Here is a 26,455-nt window from a genome sequence, read left to right on the forward strand (position 1 = left end):
ACAGGAAAAATTGTGGAGCGAGGCTTCCCAGCAGCTACGGGCGGCTGGGGCTCTTGCAATCCTGCGTCACTGTGCTCCCATCCTGAGTGCTAAGACTGAGTCACCGTGGCCAGCCTGATGCCTTCCAGATGCGCGAAGGCCTGGCTGGTCCTCTTCTTAAAGAGCACAAGGTAGCAATTTAGAATCAGCTCTGTCAATAAAAATGCTGACATCTGCCTTTCTACAGGCAGTTACAGAAGACATCTGTTACCCACTGGTTGAGAAGGAACGTTCTGGCCAAACTAGGAAAAAAATCAAAATAAAATATGAATGGATGAGACGTGTGAAAAAAGGACATTAAATTCTACTTGTAAGATGAACTCATTCTCGCATGCAGTCAGCGAACATTTTAATGAGCACCTGTTACATGCCAGACACCATGCTAGGTGCTGGGAATGAGACACTAAGGCAAGGTCCCTGCCCAGTGAAGTGGCAAAGGCACCACTCATCATCCTTGTATTAAGTGCTCAGTAGGTGCCGAGCTGGTATAAATAGTGTTTGGAACTTTATTATCATAGGAGGTTGGGTTTACTATTAGCCTCATTTTACAACGGAGAAAGCAGAGATACAAAAGAAGTATCTTGTCCAAGGTGATCAAGGAGTCAGTAAAAAAGGCTGGAATCTGAACCCAAGCAGTCCAGATCCATCCTTATAGGTGTATAAGCGAAGTCGTCTGAGGGAGGGAAGAGCGAGCCCCAACCACTGTCTCAAAAGTTAGCGTCTGGGTAAAACTGATAGGGTCCTTACGGGTGCACAGGAGTTTATCCGGGAGGAAAGGAGAAAAGTTACTTCCAGACAGAGGAGTTGTAAATGCAAAGCACAGACACCAGCAATTATCAAGTAAAATAATTTTAAAAGATGAAAACCTACTTCCATTCCTACTCCTTAGGAAGATCCTATACAGTTCCTAGGGGTTAGGGACATTCTTTGGTTTAGGGAAACTGAAGAAATGCAGCTGAACACAGTACAACCCTCCCTGGGGTTCATGCACCCAACAGCAATATTTGATCACTCCTCAGGCCAAACCACACACAGGAGCACCATTTAATAGGATGTGTAGCTAGAGACTCGGGCTCAGAGGCCCTTAGCACGGTACCAACAGGAAACCCTGAAACTAAATACCTCACCAAACCAGTCTGGCAATGAAGGGAAGGCACTGGAAAGGGGGAGGGGGCACCTGCTCCAGAAGGCCTAATTCTAACAGGCTGGCAGGTGCAACTCATCTATGTTACAGTCTCAGTAGGTTAGCAACGCCTTTGCTCACCAGAATACAGAGACGTTCCCAAGTCCTTGAAAGACACGCATTCCGCGACAAGAAAATAAATGTACAATAACGCGGCAGTTTTAAGCATAGCTATTCTGAGGTTTATCTTTCCCTGAGATGCTTAATGGTAATTCACACTCTCAGAACAATATTAAGATGAATATGATTTAGTGAATCATGCTGCATAAGTGATTAAATGACGGGTTACAGATGTTTACGTCAACTCTTAAATCCCACCGTCCCTCTAGCCAACAGGAGTAATAGACGGATCGTCTCCACTTTAAAAACAGGTTATGTTCCCAAAGTTTTGTGTTTAGGTCGGCTGTTGAGAATTCAGGAGTTCTTTCCTTCCCTGCCAACAACGGCAGATGTGGTGTACAGTACCTGAGACAGACACAGAAAACTAAATCCAAAGCGTGCTACAAACAAGGTCTATGGACCCCAAGCCATGTAAGGGACAAGGATTCCGGAGGAGAGTGCAGTCCCAGTTCTAGAGAGCCGGAAACACTCATCTCACCCTCCCTGCCTTGGGCCCAAGAAATCCTCATCTACTTCTAATTGGTGCTGGTTCCTTAACCTCCAGCAGGAGGAGGCCGGAGGCCGGAGGGGTGGCGGGGGGAGGCGGGGGGGGGAGGCCGGAGGGGAGGAGGAGGAGGCTGGGGCTCGGAGGAAAAATAGCAGAACCGTGGGTGTGCAGGGAGTGAGAGCCAGGGTACAGGGCTCCCATGGATGAAAGAGGCCAAGGCTGCTGATTCCTCCCTCTCTGCCTAGCTCCCAGACACCCCCATCTCCTCGCCGGGTCCCTGGGATGGGGGATTCTAATTCTGGGGCTGCTACACCGTGGACCTAGTTCAGGGTTTTTCTACACCCCCTACTTCCCACCCTCAAACACAGTCGCCCACGTCTCTCCCGACATGAAAACACGCACGCGGGTCTCTGATGGTTTTCTCAGGATTTTTCTTGCCCGTACCCTAGAGAAGCGGCACACGCATGTGCACGCGCACACACCACCATGAGAGGAATACCTGTAGTGAGCAAATGAGATGCATCCGCAAGACCGCAATTGCATCCAGTTCAAATATACACATATCATACGTGCACATGCATACACATACATATTCGAGTAGGAAAGTCTGTGTAACTCAAGTGATCAGCCCCCTGAGGCTACTATCTTGGCAGTGCACGCATGAGTCAAAATACTGGACAGCTCAGAACCAGAATGGGTCAGAGGAGCCTGCTGGGGGTGGAGAGGGAGGTGTGGACCCTCCTCCTACCATCTCCCATCACCGAAAATGGGATGAGAGGAACCTCCCCGTGCTGAAGGCTGCCCACACGTTTGAGTTCAGAGATCTACCCCAACTTACTGGAACTTCAAACGCCTCCTGCGTGTCATCCAACATCTGGATTTTGATGGACATGAGCTTCCCGGAAGGTGTTGGGGGCGGCTTCTGTCCATGCTCCAAGGTGCTGATCCCCGAATTCTCCAGGGCCCCCAGTCGCGATCCTGGACTTGGCCTCTGCTCTATTTCTCCCATGGTGAAAGCAGACTATATAGTATCTGCAGAAAGCAGTGAGAAAGAAAAATACATCAGAAGAGGCGACTCATTTCAAGCACCTAAGGGACATCTGTGCTCTCTGAGCCTTCCTTGAATCTGAGGATCCACAGCTCGGTGGGATCTCAGTCCCCTGCACAGGACTCACGTGTGGGGAGGCTTCGGGGCCTTCACGAAAAATCAGGTCACCCTCAACCAACCAACACATGCAAATAGTTGTGCATATTTTAACATTTTCTTTCCTAGTTTTACCGTCAGCTCTTATTCATACTATAAATTCAGTTGTGTTCAACCATTATTCAGTATCTTCAGTGAGCTGGGCACAACTTTTTGAATTTGGACAGAAGAGGATAAACAATGCCTAAGCCATACCATTAGCATCCATTAATTAGCTTTTATGGACACACTAACATACCAAGTAATGTGGGTATTATAAAAAGATAAGCACACATCGTGGCTCTCGAGTTCATAATTTGTTGAGGAAGGCAAACATGTACTCCCACAAACCCAGGCGACATAAGGTAGGGTCTTTCCTCCCCCATTTCTTCTGCTTGTTTCTATCACAATTACCTTCTAATGCATTCCTCTCCTGCCAACCAACCCCCCCCCATTGTTCCCTTTCCCAAGAAACCATTCTACATATAGTATCAACAACAGTGTTATTTCCCTGAAAACAAAATCTACAAATAGCCCGCTCTTCTCCCTGCACGCCACACCCCTCCCCCTACCCTCTGTCCTGATCCAGGTCTCTGCATGGCTCTCGCTGGCTGAACGCTTTGCACTCCTTCTCCACCTGGAAACTTCTACCCTGGCTTCTGAACTCCGTTCCAGGACCACATCCCCGACACCTGGGCAGGACTCAGGTGCCCCCTCTGTGCCCACAACCCTGATCCTGCGTCAGCATGGTGGTCCAGCCCATGTGCCTCTGCCTGGTCACATCCCCCAGGACCCCATGACCTCATGATGACCTATAAAGCAGGAATCAGATCTTGGGTATCTTTGGATCTCAGCACCTAGCTAGACACAGTGCAGGGCCCAGAGATTTCAATAATGTCTGCTTGATGGCAGGCCCTGTCTGGATATGAAGGGTCACAGAGCACCATGGGCGGGGGGCGCTTCCATCACGGAGAAGGTAGGAACGGTCCTCAATCCATTCTCTAATGTCAGGTAATATTTGCAAGGAAACAAACACACAGGAGAAGGCACTGAGGGGAAGGGGAAGGGCCCCCACAAAGCTATGGGACAGAAACAGGGTGGCACACAGAAAGAAGAGTAGGGATTAACGGGGAGAATGGGCTTGGAAAACAGGCTGGAACCAAACGACGGAGGACCTCAAGCCCCTGGCTGAGAAGTCTGGTCCTTCCCTGCAGGCAGCACGGAGCTGCTGGGTGACAATGAGGACGCACGAAAAGCAGATTCTTAGAAAAACCCATCCGAGGAGGACCTACCCTTCAGGCTGGAGAAAGATGGATGGCGCGGGCTGTGGCGGGTCCAGTGACAAAGCTATTGTGACAATCTGTGCCTGAGGGGACAACGTGAGGCCATAAAACCCACTGTCATGGAAAAATTAACCCAACACTGTTAACAGTAAGCTACCAAGGAGGAGGATATAAAAGTATAGCAATGACCAGTAAGTTTTATATCCAGGCAGAAGGGAGAGCATGGGAGGGAAGTTGTGAGTTTGACTGGTGACATCCAGGGGCCTGAGGGGAAGCTGGAGCTGGATTTAGGCTGAGGGTTCAGACACCATCCTGCTGTACAAGCAAAAGCCATAATGAAAGCAAATGGTTGGGGGACGAGGGGAAAGAAAGCAAAAAGAACCACTGTGCCCAGTCAAGAGGGTGGTCATAGGCTGAATATTGTTCCTCCACAAAAAAACTTGATTTATTTGAGAGTGAGCACAAGTTGGGTGGGGGGGGGGGGGAGATGGAGACAGAGACTCCCCACTGAGCAGGGAGCCCCATGTGGGGCTTGATCCCAGGACCCCGAGATCATGACCTGAGCTGAAGGCAGATGATTAACCAACTGAGCCACCCAGGTGCCCCTCCACCCCCCCCAATTTTTATATTGAAGTCCTCACCCCCAGTATCTCAGAGTGTAACTGTATTTGGAGAAAGGGTCTTAAAAGAGGTGATTAAAATATGGCCATTAAGATGAGCCGTAATCCAGTCTGACTAGTGTCCTTAGGAGAAAGCTGGACCCACAGACAGCAGGGACTCTGGAGCTGAGGAGCGGCCTCGTGAGGGCACTAGGAGAGGGCTGCCGTCTGCCAGCCCAGGAGAGAGCCCTCAGGAGAAACCAGCCCCGCCAACACCGTGGTCTGGACTTCCAGCCTCCAGAACTGTGAGGAAACACACTTCCGTTGCTGCATCCCCGCCCCCAACCTGTGGTGTTTTGTTCACGGCCACCCTGGCAAAATCATGCCAGGGTCCTTGCGGAAGACGGGAAAGAGGCACAGAAAGAACCCGGGGCCCTGAATGACTGAGGAAGCCACAGAAAGGACACCAAGGAGTCACCTGCAGCATGAAGCACGGAGCTAAGTGCTGTGTCTTATACATTTGAAACCACATCACCCTTCAGCAACTTTGTTCAGGAAAAACCATCCAGTTCGTAAATCTCATTTGGTAGGTTCTTCTCACCCAACTCCTGGCTTGTCCTTCTCCTCAAGAGTTGGGCTCCCAGAAGTTTCTGTCAAAATTCCATATGGCAGCCCCTCCCTGGTGCCTCTCAGCACTCTCGCTGTGATGCCAAAGGCTGGCCCGCAAGCCAGCAGATCGGAAACTACGGAGTCACCTCAACAACCTGGTTGTTGACTCAAACCACCCTAGCCTGAAGAGATGCATCCTTTGACTGGACACATTAAGGGTCTGATGACCACCTCAGAAACACCATTTTCTATGTATTTCTCCACAAACTCCACCAAAGCCCTTTAGAGAGTATTATTCATTCCTATACAAGCTTTCAGGGTTGGGTTCTGCGGCAAGGCAATGGACCAGCCTTTCTGAGAGCTGCTCCTCCTTTTTTGAATGCCCACCTAAGACTTCACAGATCGGTGCTGGAAGGAGCTTTCTAATTTCCGCCCCCAATAAGCTTTAAGAACCTAATTCTAATCTGTTTGTTGTGTGATCTGTGCTCTGCTTAATTCACTGTTCGTCTTGAGAGTTGTGACTGGACCAAGTTCATCTATGATGCCAAGCACAGGGCCTTACGGCAAGTGGAAATGGATCGTCTGTTTGCTCAGTGAATCAGATGTGGGTGTATACATCTGATTAGTTATGAAATCAGTTGTGTTTAAAACAATCTTCACAAACTAGGCAAAACTATTTCCCTGTAGGTTTTCTGGTCTCATGGTTAAAAATAAACACAAGCTCCAGAGAACACGGACATCAGCTCAGTTTGCTTAGTTTGCCATCCCCATCCCCAGCCAACTCTCTGCACTTTTTCCTACTTTAGTCTTGATCCCTCCCTGCCTCTCAAAGCATCCCCTGCCTTCCTCTTCCTCCCTGCCCTCCCTCCCTCAGTCATTCATGCTGCACAACAACCCCCCCCCCCCCCACCGCCGCCTCCTGCTGAGTCAGGGAGATGCTGCTCACATGCCCAGCCAGGGAGGTGTTGGTAAGGGAGGAAAGGGCCTAGTCCCCCACGTCAACCCCACCTCAAGGGTGCTAGGGTCCCTCCCTACAAAAGCACTTTCTCCTTGTCCTGCCTGAGCAAAGGGCAAGGCCCCTCATCTCCTAAACTAAACCCTCTCTCCCCCTCGGGCCCAAGATCTCCAGATGAATATGTATTGTCCTTTTTAGCCCCTTGGCACAGAAGAATTAAAGTGAGCTAGTTATTAAGAGACATTTAGTCCCTTAAATTCCTTTTTCTTCAGCCTCCAAATGACCTCATGCCTGTATTATTTCTACTTCTGGTTACTGACATTTCAACAATGTAGTCCTGCTTTGTTTTCCTAGTTTCATGCAGACTATTGCTGTACATGGAAAGTACTGCTCAATTCAAATATAAATCCAGCCAAGAGGTTTGAGCCGAGCATCCGAGGAACACTAGCAAGTCATAAATGGGTGACCACGTTGATGCTTGCTATCAGAATTGGTGGGTCGAGTAACAAAACACAGCCTTCTAGGCAAACAGGTCTAACAGCTCCCGAAAAGCCTCCTGTTTATATAGATCCATCCAGGCTCTATTTGGACTTTACCTCCATAACCACCTCTGACTGCTGAATTCCTTAAGGAAGGGTCAAAGCAAAGCAAATGAACACTTCTTTCCTTGTGATACATTATTACTAACATGATCATTCCACACCGAAAAGCAAAAAGCTGTGCGTGAAATGACTTCATCTTTGGCTGTATGAAACAGGAACTACAACAAGAAATAAAATTTTTAACTGGCAAAGAAAACATGAAAAAGCTAGAGTTGGCCTGTCATTGTATCCTGGCTTCAAGACTTCCTCTTGGAATGTACCCAAATGCAATAAGGACACACACACACACAAATGCCAACTCCATCCTTGAACACATCTGCAACTCCAAACCACAAACTGCGGGAAAGAGTTGCCAAACTGCCGTCAAGGTCAGACAGAGGAGAAGGAAAATGCCTGGAGAGGCTGCCCATGCCTCCCCGAACACGCAGGATATCCCAAGCAACAGAGCCAGCAAGAACTTTCTGGAAACCAGGGGAACAGATGTACAGGTTAGCACAGAGAGCTTCCCTGGCCACAGTGTGGGGGGAAAGCCCACTAAAGATGGAGCTGACGGAGAAACAGCACAGGTAAGATACATCAGCAGGACGCAGTCCATGGCCAAGGCCAGGTGAAAAAAAAAAGACGGCACTGGGAATGCTACCAGCCCAGCAAGCAGAGAAAAACAGAGGATAAAAGGATTATACACACACCCCCTCAGGTCACAAGAGTTCCTATGAGCATGGGACAGTCTCCTGGCTCTCAGGAAGCTCCTACAAATAGCTAGTTCATAAAGCACTCGCCAAATAACAAAGGACCTTTACAAAGATGCTAGAAGAAAAAAAAAATGAGAAGGACAAAAGAAGAATCAGAATTTCTCCCAAACATACTGTCCCAACTTAAATGATGAAATAATGGACTCAATAAACAAAAACAGGAGAGGATTTACAAGAGGGGCACCTGGGTGGCTCAATCATTAAGCGTCTGCCTTTGGCTCAGGTCACAGTACCAGGGTCCTGGGATAGAGCCCCATGTCACCTCGGGCTCTGTGCTCTGCGGCGAGTCTGCTTCTCCCTCTCCCTCTGCCCTTCCCCCGCCTCCATTCTCGCTCTCAAATCTTAAAAAAAAAAAAAAAAAAAAAAAGATTACAAGAGTTCAGGGAAGCTATGGGAAAACAGAAGAAAATAAAGCATGAGGGCAGACCTCAGGGGAAAACCAGAAGGATGAATAAAAACATCACCGCTATAAAATATATGTTCGTGTTGCCCCCCAAAATTCACGTGTTGAAACCAAATCCCCAAAGCGATGGTATGTTGGGGGGGTACTTTGGGAGGGCGTTATATGGTGAGGGTGGGGCTCTCATGAGTGGGACTGGTACCCTTATGAAGGGACCCCAGAGCCCTAGCTCAGCCCCTCTGCCATGTGAGGACCCAGCTTGGAAGCCAGCAGCTTAGGAAGCAGGTGCCTTCCTGATGGACTCCCAGCCTCCAAAACCGTAAGAAAGAAAGTTCTGTCATTCATAAGCCACCTATTCTATGGTACGGTTATAGCAGCCCAAACAGACTAAGACAATCACCAAAACAGAAGTGGCTAAAAGAAAATATGCTCAGGTGAAAATAGGAGGGTCTTGAGGGGAAAGATTGAGAAAAGGGAGCAAAAAGATTTAAAACAGAGTGAAAAGAAAAGTGATAGCTATGGAACCAAGCAGGAGCTCCAACTCACCCACAACCAGTGTCCCTAAAGAATAAAAAATAATAATGGAACAAGGAAAAAAAAAAGTTTTAAGGTAGAATTCAGGAAAACATTCCAGAAATAAAATTCCCCATTGTGAATGAACAACTAACACAAGATGATCAACACCAGACATTTCCTGCATCAGCACCGACCTTCAAAAACAAAGCAGGAATCATTCGGGTACCTAGGCACAAAGTTCAAACAAAATACCAGGGGACGAAAATTCAGACTCACCCATGGCAACATTTAATGCTTAAACTGTCAAAACAGTCCTCAAAGAAATAAAAGAGGAATCAAAATGTGAAACCCAAATTTTCATTCAAATAGAAGAGCCAAACATTTTAAACAGTCAAGAACTCAGAATACTGTCGCCTAAGCCCATGCAGAAGAAACTCCTAGAAGGAAGGATAAACCTCAACAGAACAAGGGGTGAATGGGGTAAAACACTGGGAAAGGATTACTGGTAAACTCTAAATCCATTTATACCGTAAGAGGACGACAGTAATAGAATATTGTGAACTCCTGACAATGCAGAAATAACTAAAACTGGCAGAGGAAGAGCCCAGATGCTGAGAGGCACCACAAATTGCAGATTAACCATTAGCCCAGGTTTTAAAATGGATACAAGAAAATTTAAATCTCCAAAGACATACACATGGCTAATGATTAATAAGCACATGGAAGGATGTCCAACATCACTGGTCATTAGGAAATGCAAATGACATCCACAATGAGACAGTTTTTCACACCCACTGTGACAGACGGTAACGAGTGTTATTTAGAGTGTGGAAACAGCTAGAATTCGCCTACATTGCTGGTGAGAACAGAAAAAGGTGCTTGACACTTGGGAGAACATTTTGGTAGTTTCTTTAAAATTGGATCATAAATTTAGCCTATGACCCAGCAATCCTAGGCGTCTCCCCCAAGGGACATGAAAATATACATCCACACAAAGGAGCCAACAGGTGGAAAGGGGACAAATGCCCATCAGGTGGTGGTATATCCAAGCAGGGGACTATTCACCAACAAAAATAAATGAAAGGCTGACACCTGCTACGATATGGATGAACCGCAGAAACACCGTGCTAAGTCAAAGAAGCCAGATGCAAGAGACTACACAGCAAATGACCTGACTTGTAGGAATTATCCAGAAAAGGCAAATCTACAGAGACAGAAAGTGATTTCCTGGGGCTCAGGAGAGGGGCTGGGCTGACAGCAAAGTTCAGAGGAATGGAGATTTTTTTCGGGGGTGCTGGAAATGTTCTGAAACTAAGTTGTGGTGACAGTCCCACAACTCTGTAAATGTACTAAAACCTCTGAATTGTACGCTTAAAACACATCAAAGTTATGCTATATAAATTATACCCCAATAAATAGGCTAAAAAATGTGTATGCACAACGTGTAGTGATGACCACCAGGTGGTTTACAGAATTGAATCACTCCACTGCACACCTAAAACTAATATGACCTTGTATGTTAACTGGAATTAAAATAAATTTTCTGAGAGCGCACACATGCATCGGGGCTGGGGTGCCACAGGGCAGAGGGAGAGAGAGAATCCCAAGCAGGCCCCACACTGAGCACAGAGCCTGACGCAGGGCTCGATCTCACGCCCCCGAGACCGTGACCTGAGCCGAAACCAAAGTCGGGGACTTAACTGACTGCACCACCCAGGCGTCCCTAAAATAAAAACTTTAAAAAAATAAAAATAAAAAGGTGTGTGCACCCACACAACTATCCTTATGAACACACAGAACCTCTCTGGAAGGACAAAGAAGTGACTAGCAGGAGAGCTGTTAAGGACAGGACCGAGCAGGATATCACCCATTCAGAAATACACAATTTTAAAAATTCCCTCTACTAGGAGGACATAATCCTCACTACCCTGACTCCATCTAGAGCATGAAACCTAAGGAGAAGAAATCGCAATAAAGAAGGGTGACAATTCTCAATCGAAACAGGAGGACCAAGAATGTGCAAAGGAGCTTTCCTTCCAGTTTTAAGGATAAACCACTTAAATCAGTATCACACTATGTCAACTAACTAGAATTTAAATAAAAACTTTGAAAAAAAACACACATCACTTCTCTTTAAATACACACATTTAAAATAAACACATTCACACAGACAGACGTACATAAATAAATGCCACCGAAGAATTCCGAGTTAAGAAAAATGCACAGAAAATTGTTACTCACGGAAGCCCAAGACGTAGATTTCAGGAAGCTACAGAGCTGGGTTCTAGAGCCCCCAAAGTACTTCCGAGCGCCCCACGTTGAGGGAAGGAGCGCACATTTGCACATTTTGTGGGGACCAAAAGCAGCTCCACTCAGAAGGGCAAAGGGCGAAGGGTGTGTGTAACCCCAGTCCTGCCGGGTAACAAAGCCCCACCTTGTGCTCTGTCCCAGGGGCCACAGGCCCCGAGGGAGAGAGGGAGGGAGGGAGGAGCTACCCCCAACCCCCCCGCGCCCCCAGAAAGGCTGGGGGCCAGGAGCTCCTCATGAGCACAACTGGCCAAGTTTGGCTTTTCACAGGGACTTAGATAAGGGGTTTTGAGAAAGTTCCAACACAGCTATCTATGCGGATAGATTTGCTTCCTTTAAAAAAGTCTGGGAGCAAAAGAAACAACTGCAGATCAGATCGGCTGTTTAACATCAACCAGAGACTTCAAACAGGCGACAGACTGTTTGGCTTGTTTGATCATTTGGGAGGGGACCGGGACGTTAACCGTCTGGGAGCAGGGGTGCCCCGATTCACCAGCCCAAGGCAGGGAGAGGACGAGACCCCGTCAACTTCATAAAGACGATCTTCACCGTCTCTTCTCGCCAACCCTAGTAAAAAAGCAGTTAGGCTAGCTTAAATACCCCTAACAAATCTCCGGAAAGGCCTTCCAGAAAAACCCTGAGCAGAAGTGTCCTCAAGTTCATAGACGTTATTTCAAAAGTCTGGTTTTAACCGTATCCCTTTTCTACTCAAAAACCTGAGTCTGATCAATATTCCAAGTTAAATGTGAAAATTCCGAGCCAGGCACTCAACGATCTACCCTGATGTCTCTACTTGTGAATCAACGGTTTTCTAACCCAGCTGGCCTCTGCTGTTCCACACGCCTGTGTTTTCTTCCTTCTCAAATACTGCCTTCTTTCCCTGGTTCCAAGGTCACCTCCTCCAGAAAGCCTTCCCTGATCTACTCTTTCAGGGGGAAAAAATGCCTCACTTTATTGTCTCTGGGTTTTGCTTATGTGTGGCTTGTATTTCACTTGCTTTCCAGGCCTTTCTCCCCTTTTCCTGAATTTCCAACTAGATTAAAAGTCCAGAGGGGCTCCTCCTATCTCAATGCAAGAGACTGGCTCTGACTCGGAGACTGAGAGAACTTTAGGGAGCGCACGTATCCCTTCTAGATGACACTTTCCCTACGTGGGAAATGCAGACAAAGCTAGCCAGCTAGTGCAGGAGGTTTTTAAACCGTGGTTGCAAATCGGCAGCAAAAGCATCATCTGGGAGCTTGTAAGAAATGCAAATCCTGTCCCAGGACTGGTCCGCTGAGTCAGAAAGGCTCAGGGTGCCTTCCAGGAGATTCTGATGTGAGTTCTGGCCTGAGAACTACTTCTCAGGGTCCCCATGACGATCAGCTACAATAAGTAAATCCACCTGACTACAAATCAGGCAGTAACTTCACCAAGAAAACATCTGTCGACCACGTTTCACATGTGCACCTGACGTAACGAGCACCTGATTTTTTATAGCTCTTGACAAGAAAAGGTGGCATTTCTTCTCCAATCCCACGTTCACGTAGACTCCAACCTTATTCTAAAAATAACTGGAGACAATGCAATACTTTCGTTCGCATTTTCACTGGTTTGGTAGAACGTATTTCCTGCATTGAATAGATAGGCGAAAGAAAAGCATGTAGAACGGAAGCAGAAGCAGAGGTGTTGGGAAGAGAAGGCTCTTTTTACCCAAGTGTGGGGGGGGGGAACCAAGAAGCTGGGGGGGGAATCCAATTAGTCACATGTCAATGATGTCAATTTCTTGATGACTCTGAGGGTACAAAATTAAACGAGAGCTCCCCTCCATTCTGCCTCTAACACAAAGGCCGGGGTAGATAAAACGTCAGGAGAGACGTGGTCTTCTTGAAGACAAAAACCCCAGCCCGCAGCCTCCCTCAAGGCTCACACTCCACGTGGCTCTGTGTCAACACAGCCCACACCTCGTGGGCTGCCGCCAAGCTCGCTCTACTTAAAGCACATCAATCTCATCCACTTACTAAAGAAAGTCCTCTTTCTTTGTCTCCAGTTGACCCTGGTCAGCCTCTCCAAGGAGTTGTGGAAAACACCTAATCCTTGCCTAGCCCACAATGAGGTGCAGTATGCGGCTCACTCAGCGTCTCTGAAGATAACAGACTGTTTAGACCACCATTCAGGTGTCACAATCATTGGGATCACCACCAATAACGGGCATTTGTAAGGACCTACGATGTTTCAACAACTACTCTCAGCACGATATGGGACCCAAAGCCACGAGATGGCACCATGTGGTTTGTCTTTATGGGATGTGTTATCTACCAGGCAACAGACAACAGGTACTCAGAGATAACGTCGAAGGCAACATGTTTAGTAGTACTTCGGACAATAGGTATTATGTAAATTTTTAAAGCCACAGAAAGGTGTGGATAAGACACACATTCTAGGCGGAGTTCGTTCTTGCATGCACCAGAAGTGTCTACCAGGGGTGCCCGGGTGGCTCAGTCGGTTAAGCGTCCGACTCTTATCTCAGCTCGGGTGTTGATCTCAGGGTTATGAGTTCGGGGCCCGTGTTGGGCTCCACGTTGGGTGTGGCACCTACTTTAAAAAAAAAAGTGTCTGCCATATGCCAGGAGCTGGGGCGATAGTGGGTACAGAATAACAGAGGCAAGAAAGCAGTGAAAAGAAAATGAGATGAGTAGGTGAGAGGCAGATTTCAGTCGGCCTGAAATAGGCCAAGTGTAGGAGGTTCATCTGCGGATCAGAATGAGGCACTGTGGTTTGTAAGACAAGGGGAAAACCATCCAGTTTTAAGAAAATATTTCACAGTGAGGTGGTGGCTCGATGAGGACACCAGTCAGGTAGCGTCTATAATGTCTCATGCAAGAAAGCATGGTAGTGACAAGCAGAAGAGAGTCAGGAGGCATATTTTGGGAATACTTGGACATGAAGAATCTTTACAAATTGATGACAAATTAGAAGTGGGGGAAGAAGATGGAATTATGGGCAAATCTAGAACTTAGCTACAAGTACGAGACAGAGCAAGAAAAGGCCAAGAGGTCCCCTCTGTGGCTGACTGAGGGTGACTGCAGGGCCCGGAGGCAGGCTGTCCAGCAACGTTCCAAAGGCCACTGTTTCCATCTCCTCAACACTCACCCTTCCTCAGCCCCCTGCTATCTCCTCTCGAAGGCTTTCTCCGAAGTTCCAAAGGGCCCAGAGGTTCAGGAAAGGGAGTCTGAGGTGACACTGTGACAATGGGTAGCATCTCAGAGAGGTTCGGACACAGCACAAGAAATAACCAAGATGGTAGCCTGGAGTGCACGCCAACAGGCATGGGCAGGAAGAGGAAGGAGACTTGGTGAAGGAATCCCACGTTCTCCGAGTTGGAAGGGCTTCTGAAGAGCATTTATGACAACCTTCTCCCTGACAGATGAATCCCATATTTCTAAAAAGCAGAGCCTGAAAATCCCTTCTAAAATCGCAGCAGGAAGCCAAGGAGGCAAGAGCATCAGGAGCCAGAGGCTGAACCGCAGTGCTGGGTGTTGTCGGGGCAACAAAGAAAATGAGGATTAAGAAAAGTTCATTCAGGGGCACCTGGCTGGCTCAGTCCGGAGAGCCTGCGCGGCTCTTTATCTCGGGGTCGTGACTCGAGCCCCATGTTGGATGCAGACATTACATTTTAAAAAATTTTTTAAAAAGTAAAGTCATTCATTAGACCTGGTATGAGTGGCCAGTCACTGGTATGAAGAGAAAAAGTATCATTTGAGGAACGGAGGAAGAAGGCAGACTGAGTCTTAGCAATTCAGACAGCAAATATATTAGTCTATACTAATCTTTTTTTAATAGACTTTATTTTTTAGAGTTTTATGTTTCCAAGAAAATACAGAGGGCTCCTAATTACCCTCGCTCTCCTCACACACAGTTTCCTGTTATTAACATCTGCATTAGTGTGTGGGGCGCCTGGGTGGCTCAGTCGTTAAGTGTCTGCCTTCGGCTCAGGTCATGATCCCAAGGTCCTGGGATCGAGCCCCGCATCAGGCTCCCTGCTCCGCGGGAAGCCTGCTTCTCCCTCTCCCACTCCCCCTGCTTGTGTTCCCTCTCTCGCTGTGTCTCTCTCTGTCAAATAAATAAATAAAATCTTTAAAAAAAAAATAAAAAATAAATAAAAAAATAAAAAATAAAAAAAACAAAAAAAAAACATCTGCATTAGTGTGAAAAATCTGTTACAACTGATGGACCAATACTGACATGTTATTATTAACTCAAATCCAACTCAAGTGTACCTTTTGTGGGGTGTGACAAATGCAAAATGTCATGCATCCACCTTATACTATCACACAGAATCATTTCTCTGCCCTAACAATCTCCTGTTCTCCATCTCTTCATCCCTGCTCCCCTTCTCCATCCTGTCCTCGGACAACCACTGATCTTTTTACTGTCTATCCTTCTGCCTCTTCCAGAAAGTCATGCGGTTGGAATCATAGTATGTAACCTTTCAGACTGGCTTCTTTCACGAAGCAATAGGCATGTGAGGTTACTCCATGTTTTTTCATGGCTTGACGGCTCGTATCTTTTTATCCCTAAATAATATTCCATTGTCTGCAGGTACCACACCTTCTTTATCCGTTCATCTAGTGAAGCACATCGTGGTTGCTTCCAGTTTAAGGCTACTCTGAAATGCTCTTTAGCTACAGAAGTGGGAGGGTGTAGATGTTACCTCCAAAGGGGGCCGACTCAGCTTGAGGTGAGAAATGGAAGTCCTGCTGTGCTGCCAATTTCCGGCTCAGTGAAACCCACACCTTGGCAGGTAATGCAGCTTATCTCAGAGGTCCTCCGAGATAACTCTCTTTACTTCAAGAGAAAATGACAGGACTTAACAAACAGCCAAAGGAAAAAAGATGTTTCTGGAATGTAAAAAAAAAAAAAAGAAAGAAAGAAAGAAAAAAAGAAAGGAAAGGAAAGGAAAAGAGCACTAGGTATTTTCTTTAATAAACTACAAAGCATTAAGTTTGTTTTCAAATTAAGTCAGGATATTCCCAACAGCCTCATTACTAAATAAGAAAAGTTTTAATAAAAAATTTAATTGACACTCTATCATTCTCTGCTTAAGTTTCAGATACTCTGGAAATGACGCTTAAGAAATAAATGCCAAGGGGAGCGCCTGGGTGGCTCAGTCAGTTAAGTGTCTGCCTTCGGCTCAGGTGATGATCTCAGGGTCCTGGGATCCAGTCTCCCATTGGGCTCCTTGCTCAGTGGGGAATCAGTTTCTCCCTCTGCCCCTCCCCCGCACCCCCACCCCAACTCGTGCTCTCTCTCTCTCTCAAATAAATAAAATCTTAAAAAAAAAAAAAAGGAAAGAAATGCCAAAATTTAAATGCATCCTTCATCTTGCAGAACATTCTACTGACATCTATCCTAGAGTGAGTAACGGCATGTTTCATACAACTTTAAGAAATAAGAAAGCATTTCCTAAAGCTTACCAAATCCAATGAATCATAAATGACAGGGCTTCCCTTCAGGGTGGGAAAAGGAAAGCAATTTCTATTAAAGCCATTAAAGAATAGACTGTTAGATTTCTACTCTCACAGTTTCAATATTATTCAAGAAATAAACGAGGCAGTATTACCGCAGACCAAATGACACAATAAAACTCAACAGAACTGCAAAGGGTATCGGATCCTGGAACACTTCCCCTAGAATTAATCATTAATTAAAACAGCGAAATGTCAAGGGAAAAGGTATGCAATAAAAAAAGTGAAACCCCTTGTGAAAAAATGAGAAGTTTAAATGTCAGCCTGGTTAATAAATAAGGTATTTAACTAAACAATACTGTCCATTAAAAAAATAATAATTATGACTAATAGTTTTTGCCTTGGACTGCAAAGAGGGAAGAAAAATGATTTAGATCCTATCAGATTGTTCACCGGGTTCTAGTCCTAATTTTTGACATTTTTTTTTTTAAAGATTTTATTATTTATTTATTTGAGAGACAGAGAGAGAATGAGAGAGGGGAGGGTCAGAGGGAGAAGCAGACTCCCCGCTGAGCAGGGAGCCCGACGTGGGACTCGATCCCAGGACTCCAGGATCATGACCTGAGCCGAAGGCAGTTGCTTAACCAACTGAGCCACCCAGGCGCCCAATTTTTGACATTTTTGAGTGCTTTGTAAAATTAACTCGACCTTTCCTGGATTTTAGGCTTCTCATTCAGAGAATGTGGGGGAAAAAAATGCACAACTATTATTTTAATTTAGCCAACCCTTATATAGCACTTTCTAGAACAGAGCATTGTTCTATGAGCTTTATAAATATGAACTTACTTAATCTTCACAGCTGAGACCAAGGGATTAAGTCAACTTTCCCACGGTCACCCATCTAGTAAAGTGGCAGATGCGGGACCAGATGGCAGACAGGCTGGTCTTCACTACCAACCATCACTGGCCCTCCCAGACAAGATAATCTCTAAAATTGTCACCCTCTTGAATATTCAGTGACCTCAGGACTCAGTATTCTAGATACAATCAGTCTCCCCTGAACCTCTCACTTTTCCTAGCACAGAGGTGCCAATCAAGCTACCAATTACCCACGCAGGCTACTAAGGATGCCAAAGGGGCAAACCCATCAAATAATCAAAATGCTTACTCAATTATTACCAGGCCTATAAAGAATACGGCGTACTGTCTTTTTATGGTCCAAAGTTATGAATTTTTTAAACGTCTTGATACCCCTCTCACTTCTCTGAGCAAGGATTTTTTGCGAATGTCTGTTCATGCAGTAGAGAGCGCATTCACACCACACCCGTGAATCCTTAGGTCTTACAACCAGAGGTACTCAAGAGCGCAGGTAAAGACAAGTCCCTTGTAAGTGCTGTGTAGCTTCACGGGACATGGAGACACTCGGCGTCAGCACTGCCAGGCAAAGTCAAAGGAAGATAAGCCACCCTCTCCCAGGGCAAACACTCGGCTTCCATGGAATACACTGCTGGGTGAAAACAAACAGACATGAAAGCAGACACAGAACTTTCCGCAGCCACGTGTCATGAAAGGGAAGTGAGGTGGGGTGAAGGGGGGCTGAGGAACCTGGTCCAGATTACCCTCCGGGCTCCTAAAGGACCAGTCACCGTGTGAAATGAGACATCGGAACACAGTACTTCGGTCCCCGATGAGAAATACGCGGTTTTTTTCATTCTTGTCACTGAGCACTTTCACTTGATAACATGTACCACTTATTATGAAGGATTTCTTGCGCTACTACTTCATTCCCACACAACCACCATATGGGGCGGCTACCCGCAGAAGAAAGTTTTCTGGGGAGAATCTGTAAAAAACTAGTGTGCCAAGAAGGGGAAAGCGAGGCCCAGCAAGTTCACGGCTGAATGGCAGGTGCTGGTCTGTCTGACCCTCACTGGCTGGGTCTCCCTGATCCTCCTCACAACCCAAAAGGAGATGCCACCAGCTCTGTTTCCCAGGGGGGGCTCCTGAGGCTCACTTAGGTAGAAGCCAACATTCTGAAGGCACCAACATTCTATAATCCAATGGAACCAGCCATTAAGGAAATACAAACCCACCCAGTACAATAAATAAGGGCAGAAAGAACAATATCTGGACAGCAAGAAATGGCAAATAAATAACACACATTTTCCTATATTATAACTCCAGGTTTTCATATAATAACAACGATTTTGCTGAAACGCAAAATTCACCTATAACAGAGTTCTATGTTATACACTCCCAGATCATAAAGCATAAAATCAGAAACAGAGAACAAAGTGAATCTTAACCAGTCATTTGCAAGCTCAAATACCCTATGCCATAGTAAGGCAACGATAAGAAGGGCATTTTTCCTTTTTCTTTCTTTTTTTTTTAAGACTTTATTTATGTGACAGAGAGAGACAGCAAGAGAGGGAACACAAGCAGAACCTCTACAGTGGTTTGCAAAAAACAAGTTTCAAAGCTGAAGATCCTTACACTCCCATATTTATTATGACCATTATAAACAATTTTACCATTCTGACATGAACTATTTTATTTCTATTCAATTTTCAAATTGTAATTCATAATTATCTTAATCCTGGTAAGCAATTATGGCCAATTAGCAATTTTTAAAAAGATTTGTTTATTTATTTATTTATTTATTTATTTATTTATTTTAGAGAGAGCACAGGGTGATGGGCAGAGGGAGAGGGAGAGAGTCTTAAACAGACTCCCCACTGAGCATAGAGCCCGCCGTGGGACTGGATTTCAGGACCTGAGGATCTGAGCCAAAACCAAGAATCGGACGCCTAACTGACTGAGCCATCCAGGCACCCCTGGCTAATTAGCAATTTAAAGAAGACAAAGATAAATGGAGAGAAAACCCCACTAGGGTTGAGAAGGAACCAATATGATAGCTATGAGAGTCTTCTTTAAAGGAATATATAAATTTTCTACAATTCAAAAACCCACGGAGAATATTTATAGAGCATGACAGAGCAACAAAATCCATCTAGAAAATAAGCAGGCAGTGAAACTAAAAGAATATATTAATTTTATGTAGTTCCAGATTTAAAAATGCACTGCTAAGAGTCAATTGTCAAAATGGATCGTTATTAAGACGAGGACTCGAGAAAGGAAGTTGGAAGCTAAGATGGCTTTATTAAGAACAAATCGGGCTGCAATCACCTCCTTTCTGTTTTTGTCAGATTTTTATGCTGGGTGATCAGGAGATCATTAGAGCCATGGAATAGCTGGATTTCAGCAAGGTGTTCCAAAGAAACGTTCATAACATGGTTGTGCATTAGGTGGGAATAAGGGCTGGGTGACAGTAAAATTGGTTCCTACTGAACAAGGCACCCAAAAAATTTTCTAAATAAAGAACATCTCCCTAGGCTATGAGTCCCAGGAAAAGGCCCCATCCTTGTAACTTACCAGATGTCTTTTATTATTGCTTCAGTGAAGGTTTTAATGGCATGCAAATCATATTTGTGGATAACGAAGCACTAACACAGAGACATGCCAGGATATTTAATAGAAATGTACCAGCTAACACAACACTGTATGTTAATGATACTTCAATGCACCAAATGGAATGCACCAAACACCCCAACGTTACATATCTTCGTAGCAGGATACCACTGCTCTGACAGGTCTCTCTAAATAAAGAAGTCAGCTGGCTGCTTCTACGTGAGCACACATTTCCTATGGGGGGAAATAAACAAATGTAAGAAGAGCCCAGTTTTCTGGTGACTCCACAACCCTAACTAGCAAAAGTCACAGCATGGCATCTTACTGTTTAAGACCGCTGAGCCCTGATCAATCAATCGGTCCATTCATCCATCCAACCACACATCCATCCATCTATCCATAACTTGTTGCTTAGGTAAGGGACCGGAGAAACACATACATCTCATAAAATCTATTTTGCCTGGTGGAACATCCATGGAAGAATAGAGGGACAGCGTTACTACCAACATGGGCAAAATTCTCTGGCTTCCTCATGTTTCTTGTCAGTTTAAAACATCTGCCTATAATCAACGGTTTTTCTTAAAATGCCAAAGGAATTTTTTTGGAGATTTTTCTTTTTTTTTTTAAAGTAGAATAGCAAGTAAAACTCAATGTTATATGCCTAGTGTTGATGGAAATGTGATACGACACTTCTAGAAACCAATATACATCGGTAGCATAAACACTGTGCACTCCCTAGAATTTGCCATTTTGCAGACTTTATCTTTGAGAAATCATCCCAAGGAAGAAAGAGGCTTCAGGCACAAAGGTGTTCTTTGTAGCCTTATTTACATTCATGTCAGCTCCAAATACCCAAAGAACAGTGAACCAAATCCCTTCGCATCTGCAGCCTGGGCTAGTGTACACTCAAAAATTATAAACATGAAGACTGTGCCACATAGGAGAATCAACTTGTTATAATGTTTAAGTTAAAGAAACACAAAATAGGGGCGCCTGGCTGGCTCAGTCCGTGGAGCTTGTGACTCTTGATCTCGGGGTCGTGAGTTCAAGCCCCGTGTTGGGCATAGAGCTTGTTTGCATGCATGCACGAATGAATCAATAAATAAATGCAAAATTTGCACTTGCACAATGACTCTGGACACCACAGACAGGGTCTCCACGTCACAGGCAAAGAATCTGCTTTGTTGGGGCTTCAGGCCGAAGCTCTTGGGGGCAGGAAAACCAAGTCCACTCTGGGAACCCGGCCATGCAGTAGCATCAGAGGTGAAGAGCTGGGCCGGCGGGACTGGGAGTTCCTATAACACCGCAGCAGTGCTGCGCAGGAGCATAAGGTCCAGGCCACGCTGTGTATCAAGTTCTCAGTCTCAGGGAGGGGGGCACAGGAGGGCAACAGAATCAGAAGCTGATCTAAGGGAGGCGGCAAGAGGCCAGTGTTTGCACATTTAGAGCATTTGAATTGATACTCTGGAGTCAAGGACTACCTGTGTTAAAGTTTGTTTTTAATAGGGAGAAAAAACAGAAACTATATGCTATGAACTGAATTGAGCACCCCCAGCCCCCCTCTCCCCCGCTAAAATGCATATGTTAAAGCCCTAACCCCAAATGGGACTGAACTTGGAGGCAGGACTCTTAGGAAATAATTATGGTTAACTGAAGTCATAAAGGTGGGGTCCTAATCTGATAGGATTAGTGGCCTTTATAAGAACAGGAAGAGAGAAAGATCTCCCCTCTCCACACACACATCTACCAAGGAAAGAGCATGTGAGGACAGTGAGGAGGAGGTCATCTTCAAGCCAGGAAGAGAGGTCTCACTAGGAATCAAATTAGCCAGCACCTTGATCTTGGACTTGTCAGCTTCCCGAACTGCGAAAAATATATTTGTGTTGTTAAGCCACTCAAGTCTACTGTATGTTGTGTTCCAACAGCCTGAGCTAGGACACTGTAGTTTACAGAACTACTGGAAATGTCATCTATCAATTACCTGGCTGGGAAGGAAGTGGACCCTGCAAATCTCCTATCAGTCAACCTTCATTTTGCTAGTAATAAGTTTGGGAGGGAGAAAAAGGTACAAAATAAACATATACGGAGGTAAAGACTTCAAGGTAGGATCTTTTTCAAGCGCTGATTTATAATGAAAGTATCCCTAGAAAGAAGAGCCTAAGAGAAAGGACATTTTCCAAAGTTTCACCACTCCTTAAGATGATACAGAGGTACAAACAAAGGAAGAGCATCCATTTTAAAAGTTTTGCACAGTAATTGTCCATATACCAATGCAAAATATCCTCACAGGAAGGAGACCATTGTGAAATATTTTTAAAAGAAAATAATAAAAGGGGCGCCTGGGTGGCTCAGTCGGTTAAGCGGCTGCCTTCTGCTCGGGTCATGATCCTGGGGTCCTGGGATCGAGCCCCACGTGCAGCTCCCTGCTCAGCAGAGAGCCTGCTTCTCCCTCTCCCTCTGCCTGCCACTCTGCCTACTTGTGCTCTTTCTCTATCTCTCTATCAAATAAATAAATAAAATCTTTAAAAAAAAAAAAAAAAGAATAAAAGAGGGGTGCCTGGCTGGCTGAGTTGGTAGAGTGTGAGACTCTTGATCTCAGGGTTATGAGATCGAGCCCCAGAGTGGGCATGGAGCCTACTTAAAATAAAAAATAATAGGGGCGCCTGGGTGGCTCAGATGGTTAAGCGTCTGCCTTCAGCTCAGGTCATGATCCCAGGGTCCTGGGATCAAGTCCCGCATCGGGCTCCCTGCTAGGCAGGGAGCCTGCTTCTCCCTCTGCCTCTGCCTCTCTCTCTCTCTGACTCTCATAAATAAATAAATAAAACATTTTAAAAAATAAAATAAATAAAATAATAAAATAATAAATAATAAAATAAATTTTTAAAGAAAATAACAAAAGAGTGGAGATTGCTTCAGTTGCCCCACTGCACACACCTGGGCGTTGCTAAAGTAACAATTCTTCAACAGATCAGCTCAAAGAGAAAAGCTAATATAAAGGCTATTACACTCAGGGTCAAGAAAACCAAAGAGACAGGGACAAAAGGGAATGACACAGTGGTAACAGGCAAAAGACAGAAGACAGGGGCAAATCTCAATCACTAAATACAGACACTTCTAGTAAAGAAAATATTGTATAACATGGAGACAAAGAACTTCAATGAGAAAGAAAAAATGAGCTTTTAAACAACCATCACTCAAAAGGTTTCTGTTAACAGAAATCACCAACCTTGGCTGTGAATAAAATTCAAACTGAAAATAAAAATTTGAAATATATTTATTATATCACAGGGCTCGATCTCACAACCCATGAGATCATGACCTGAGCCAAAACCAAGAGTCCGACACTTAACCAACTGAGCCACCCAAGCACCCCCCCAAACTAGTTTTTAAATTAAAAATTCAACTATGCCTTACTTGAGAAGTCTTTGTAATATGCATGGCAAAAATAAGTAAATATTGTCTGTACTGAATACATATTTTATTTTAATATTACATTTGGTTGCTTAGGAAATTTCTATTCCTATGATTTCCATAATCTGGTGAATTTATCATTTATTCCAACCCTTTTCTATACTGCTCTCTATAATAACAGGTTTCTTAACTTAATGGGATCTCTTATTCTCACATGATCAAAAAAAAAAAAATACTTATTTTCTGACACTCACAACCTTAAGAAGCCTGCCTTCCTACTTCAAGCCCTTCAGATGGCATGAGTTCATGCACCTGGCCACACTATGACCTAAATCTTACTCCCAGCTGAAGAGCACACCTCCATCAGCCAGCACTGGAAGGCCACCCAGCCTGGTCACTCCCTGGGAACATAATGCTAAGGGGCCATGTATCCCGTAACAGGCAGAAGTGCTCTCTCCCGCCCTGGGGAAGGAATGCCGGGAAGCCGGTGGTGGTCTACACTCGCAGTGCTTGCAAACATCCAGGGGCCCTATCACTTTACAGCCAACCTGGAGTTTCGACCTCAGAAACCTCCTGGTGCGAGAGGCCAACACTTTTCCCCAAACACACCTTGAAACACCACAAACCACTCTGAAGGAGGACTACTCAGGAACTCATCTCTAGGAAAGAAGGGCCTTCAAAGGGCATTAGCTGTGGCCAGCTCAGCCCTCACCGTCCTCATGGTACAGGGAGGCCCACATCGGGCCCTCAAGTAACCTTGTGCAGTCCAGGAAGTGGTCAAGGCACCAGGGCATTACTGTAAACCTTTAAGTACCTTCCTCTTGCCTTTCTATTTGAAAACTTCATTCATTCAACTGTCATTTATGACACTTTGTTCTTACAGGAACTGCTCCGGACCCCTCCTGGGTGCTGCTAAACCATGAAAGGTCAGCCTCACCAGAAGAGTCCACACTCCAAAGGATGACCAACGGCCAAGTTCAAGTTGGTAACACTGCCAACTCGTGTTCAGTAGAAAAAAACACTGCACCCATTGGGAGGAACTTTAGAGCTTGGAGAGTATTTGTCTTCACAGCTTGAAATACCACATTGAACACTTTTCCCCCCTCAGGATTTTATTTAACTTTTCTCGGGTCACAATTCATTGTCTTAATGATTTGACGGACTCCCTGAAGAATGGTCAATATATATATGTCATATTCAATCGAATGATGTAAATAAAAGTAAAAAGGTGACAGACAAAATTGAACAAAACTCTGGTCATGGACATTACATCACCAAGAGGAAAATGGGAATAAGAGAACTAACTTTCCATTTCCCTGTAAGACCTCTCAGCTAGATTATTTCAACAGCCAAATGGCTTTTGCAAATACAATCTCCAGCTCCAAATGGTAATCCATCTGACTGCCCAGATTAAAATGTTTTCAACTCAACTACAATTCTGTTACTGAATTCCTACTGAAAAGCCTTTTGCAGCTCTCCAATTTAGCCTAACATCCCAGATCCCTTAAGGTGACCCGAACTTACCTCTCCATACATTTCTCTCTTTCTCTACCCAAGACGCGTAGCCCACTTTCCTTACCTCTGCCTGGATTATCCTTCTTCGAATCTCCACCTGGCAACATTTTATTCCTTTACCAAAAATTATCTAAAATGCCACATCCTCCACAAAATTTTTCCTGTTCCTCTCTATTTGAGCACTCAGAACATACTGTATTTGTCTTCTGGCACTCATCATATCATGCTTTATGTTATGATACTATCTTTACATTTAATTGGGCTATCACATCACACTTTAGACATTCAAATATATGATGTGTTAAAAGAACGCCATTCACAAAAGATAAACTCATAGAAAGACATATTATCTGCACAGGAAGGAATACAATCAACAAGAATGCAATCATTGGGGAAAGTTATATTGATTTCCAGGTCAAAAAATGATGAGTGAGCAGTATAAAATAATACGGCGATACCTCAAAAAATTACACTTAGAATTACCATATAATCCAGCAATTCCACTTCTGGGTATATATCCCAAAGAAAAGTGAAAGCAGAGCTTTGACCGGAGAGTTGTACACCGAGGTACATAGCAGCATTATTCATGATAGCCAAAAGGTAGAGGCAGCCCAAGTGTCTACCAACAGATGAGGGGACAAACAAAATGTGGCATATACGTGCAATGCAGTATTATTCAGCCTTGGGGCACCTGAGTGGCTCAGTCAGTTGGGCGTCCGACTTATGGTTTTGGCTTAGGTCAGGATCTCAGGGTCATGAGATCAAGCCCTGTGTCAGGCTCTGTGCTGGGCATGGAACCTGCTTACGATTCTCTCTCTCCCTCCTCCCCCTCCCCACCTCCCACTCGCACATGCTCTCTCTCTCCAAAATAGTAAATATATATATATATATATATATATATATATATATATATATATAATTCAGCCTTTAAAAAAGGAAAAAGGAAATTCTGACACATACAACATGGATGAACCTTGAAGATATGATGCTAAGTGAAATAAGCCAGACACAAACGGACAAACATTGTATGATTCCTCTTGTATGAAGTAGCTAGAAGAGGTAAATTCACAGAGGCAGCAAGCAGAACGGAAGTTGCCAGACGCTGGGCTAAGGGGGGAATTACTGCTGATGGATACATTATTTCATCTGAAGATGAAAAAGTTCTGGAAATGCATGGCGGAGATGGTTGTACAACAATGCGAGTGTACTTAATGCCATCGAAAGGTAAACTCAAAAATGGTTAAAATGGTAAAGTTTATGTTATGTATGGTTTACCAACACAACAAAAAAAGATGAATGATTAAATGTTAGAGAATCAAAATCATCTGGGATGTATTAAAAGTCTCCTAAAGGATGATATGCCAAGAATGGTGTCCACCAAGAAAGGTACCATCCTATTCCAAATGCCAAGAAATTATATAATAAGGAGCACAGTACTCGATTATTTCCCATCGTCTACTGGTATTCTGATCATATGCAACCTTATGCAGAAAAGCAAGCCACCCCAGAATAAAATTCTAGATCAAAACAGCACCTGAAGAACCAGATTAACCCCAATGCCTGAATGCTTTACTTTTTG

General features: G+C 44.8%; 1 protein-coding gene across 3 annotated transcripts in view; it reads right to left on the bottom strand.

Moving 5' to 3' along the window:
• The window catches only part of FARP1 (FERM, ARH/RhoGEF and pleckstrin domain protein 1), a 271,435-nt gene that overhangs the window by 212,090 nt on the left and 32,890 nt on the right, over positions 1–26,455 (bottom strand). For all 3 annotated transcript variants that reach the window (XM_032402722.1, XM_032402723.1, XM_032402721.1), the window contains exon 2: positions 2,668–2,861. In XM_032402722.1, the coding sequence (XP_032258613.1) occupies positions 2,668–2,838 (171 nt within the window). In that variant the 5' untranslated portion in view covers positions 2,839–2,861. The remainder of the gene's footprint in view (positions 1–2,667; positions 2,862–26,455) is intronic.

This window comes from Phoca vitulina, unplaced genomic scaffold, assembly GCF_004348235.1.
Source record: "Phoca vitulina isolate PV1807 unplaced genomic scaffold, GSC_HSeal_1.0 scaffold5, whole genome shotgun sequence".
In the NCBI taxonomy this organism is placed as follows: domain Eukaryota; kingdom Metazoa; phylum Chordata; class Mammalia; order Carnivora; family Phocidae; genus Phoca; species Phoca vitulina.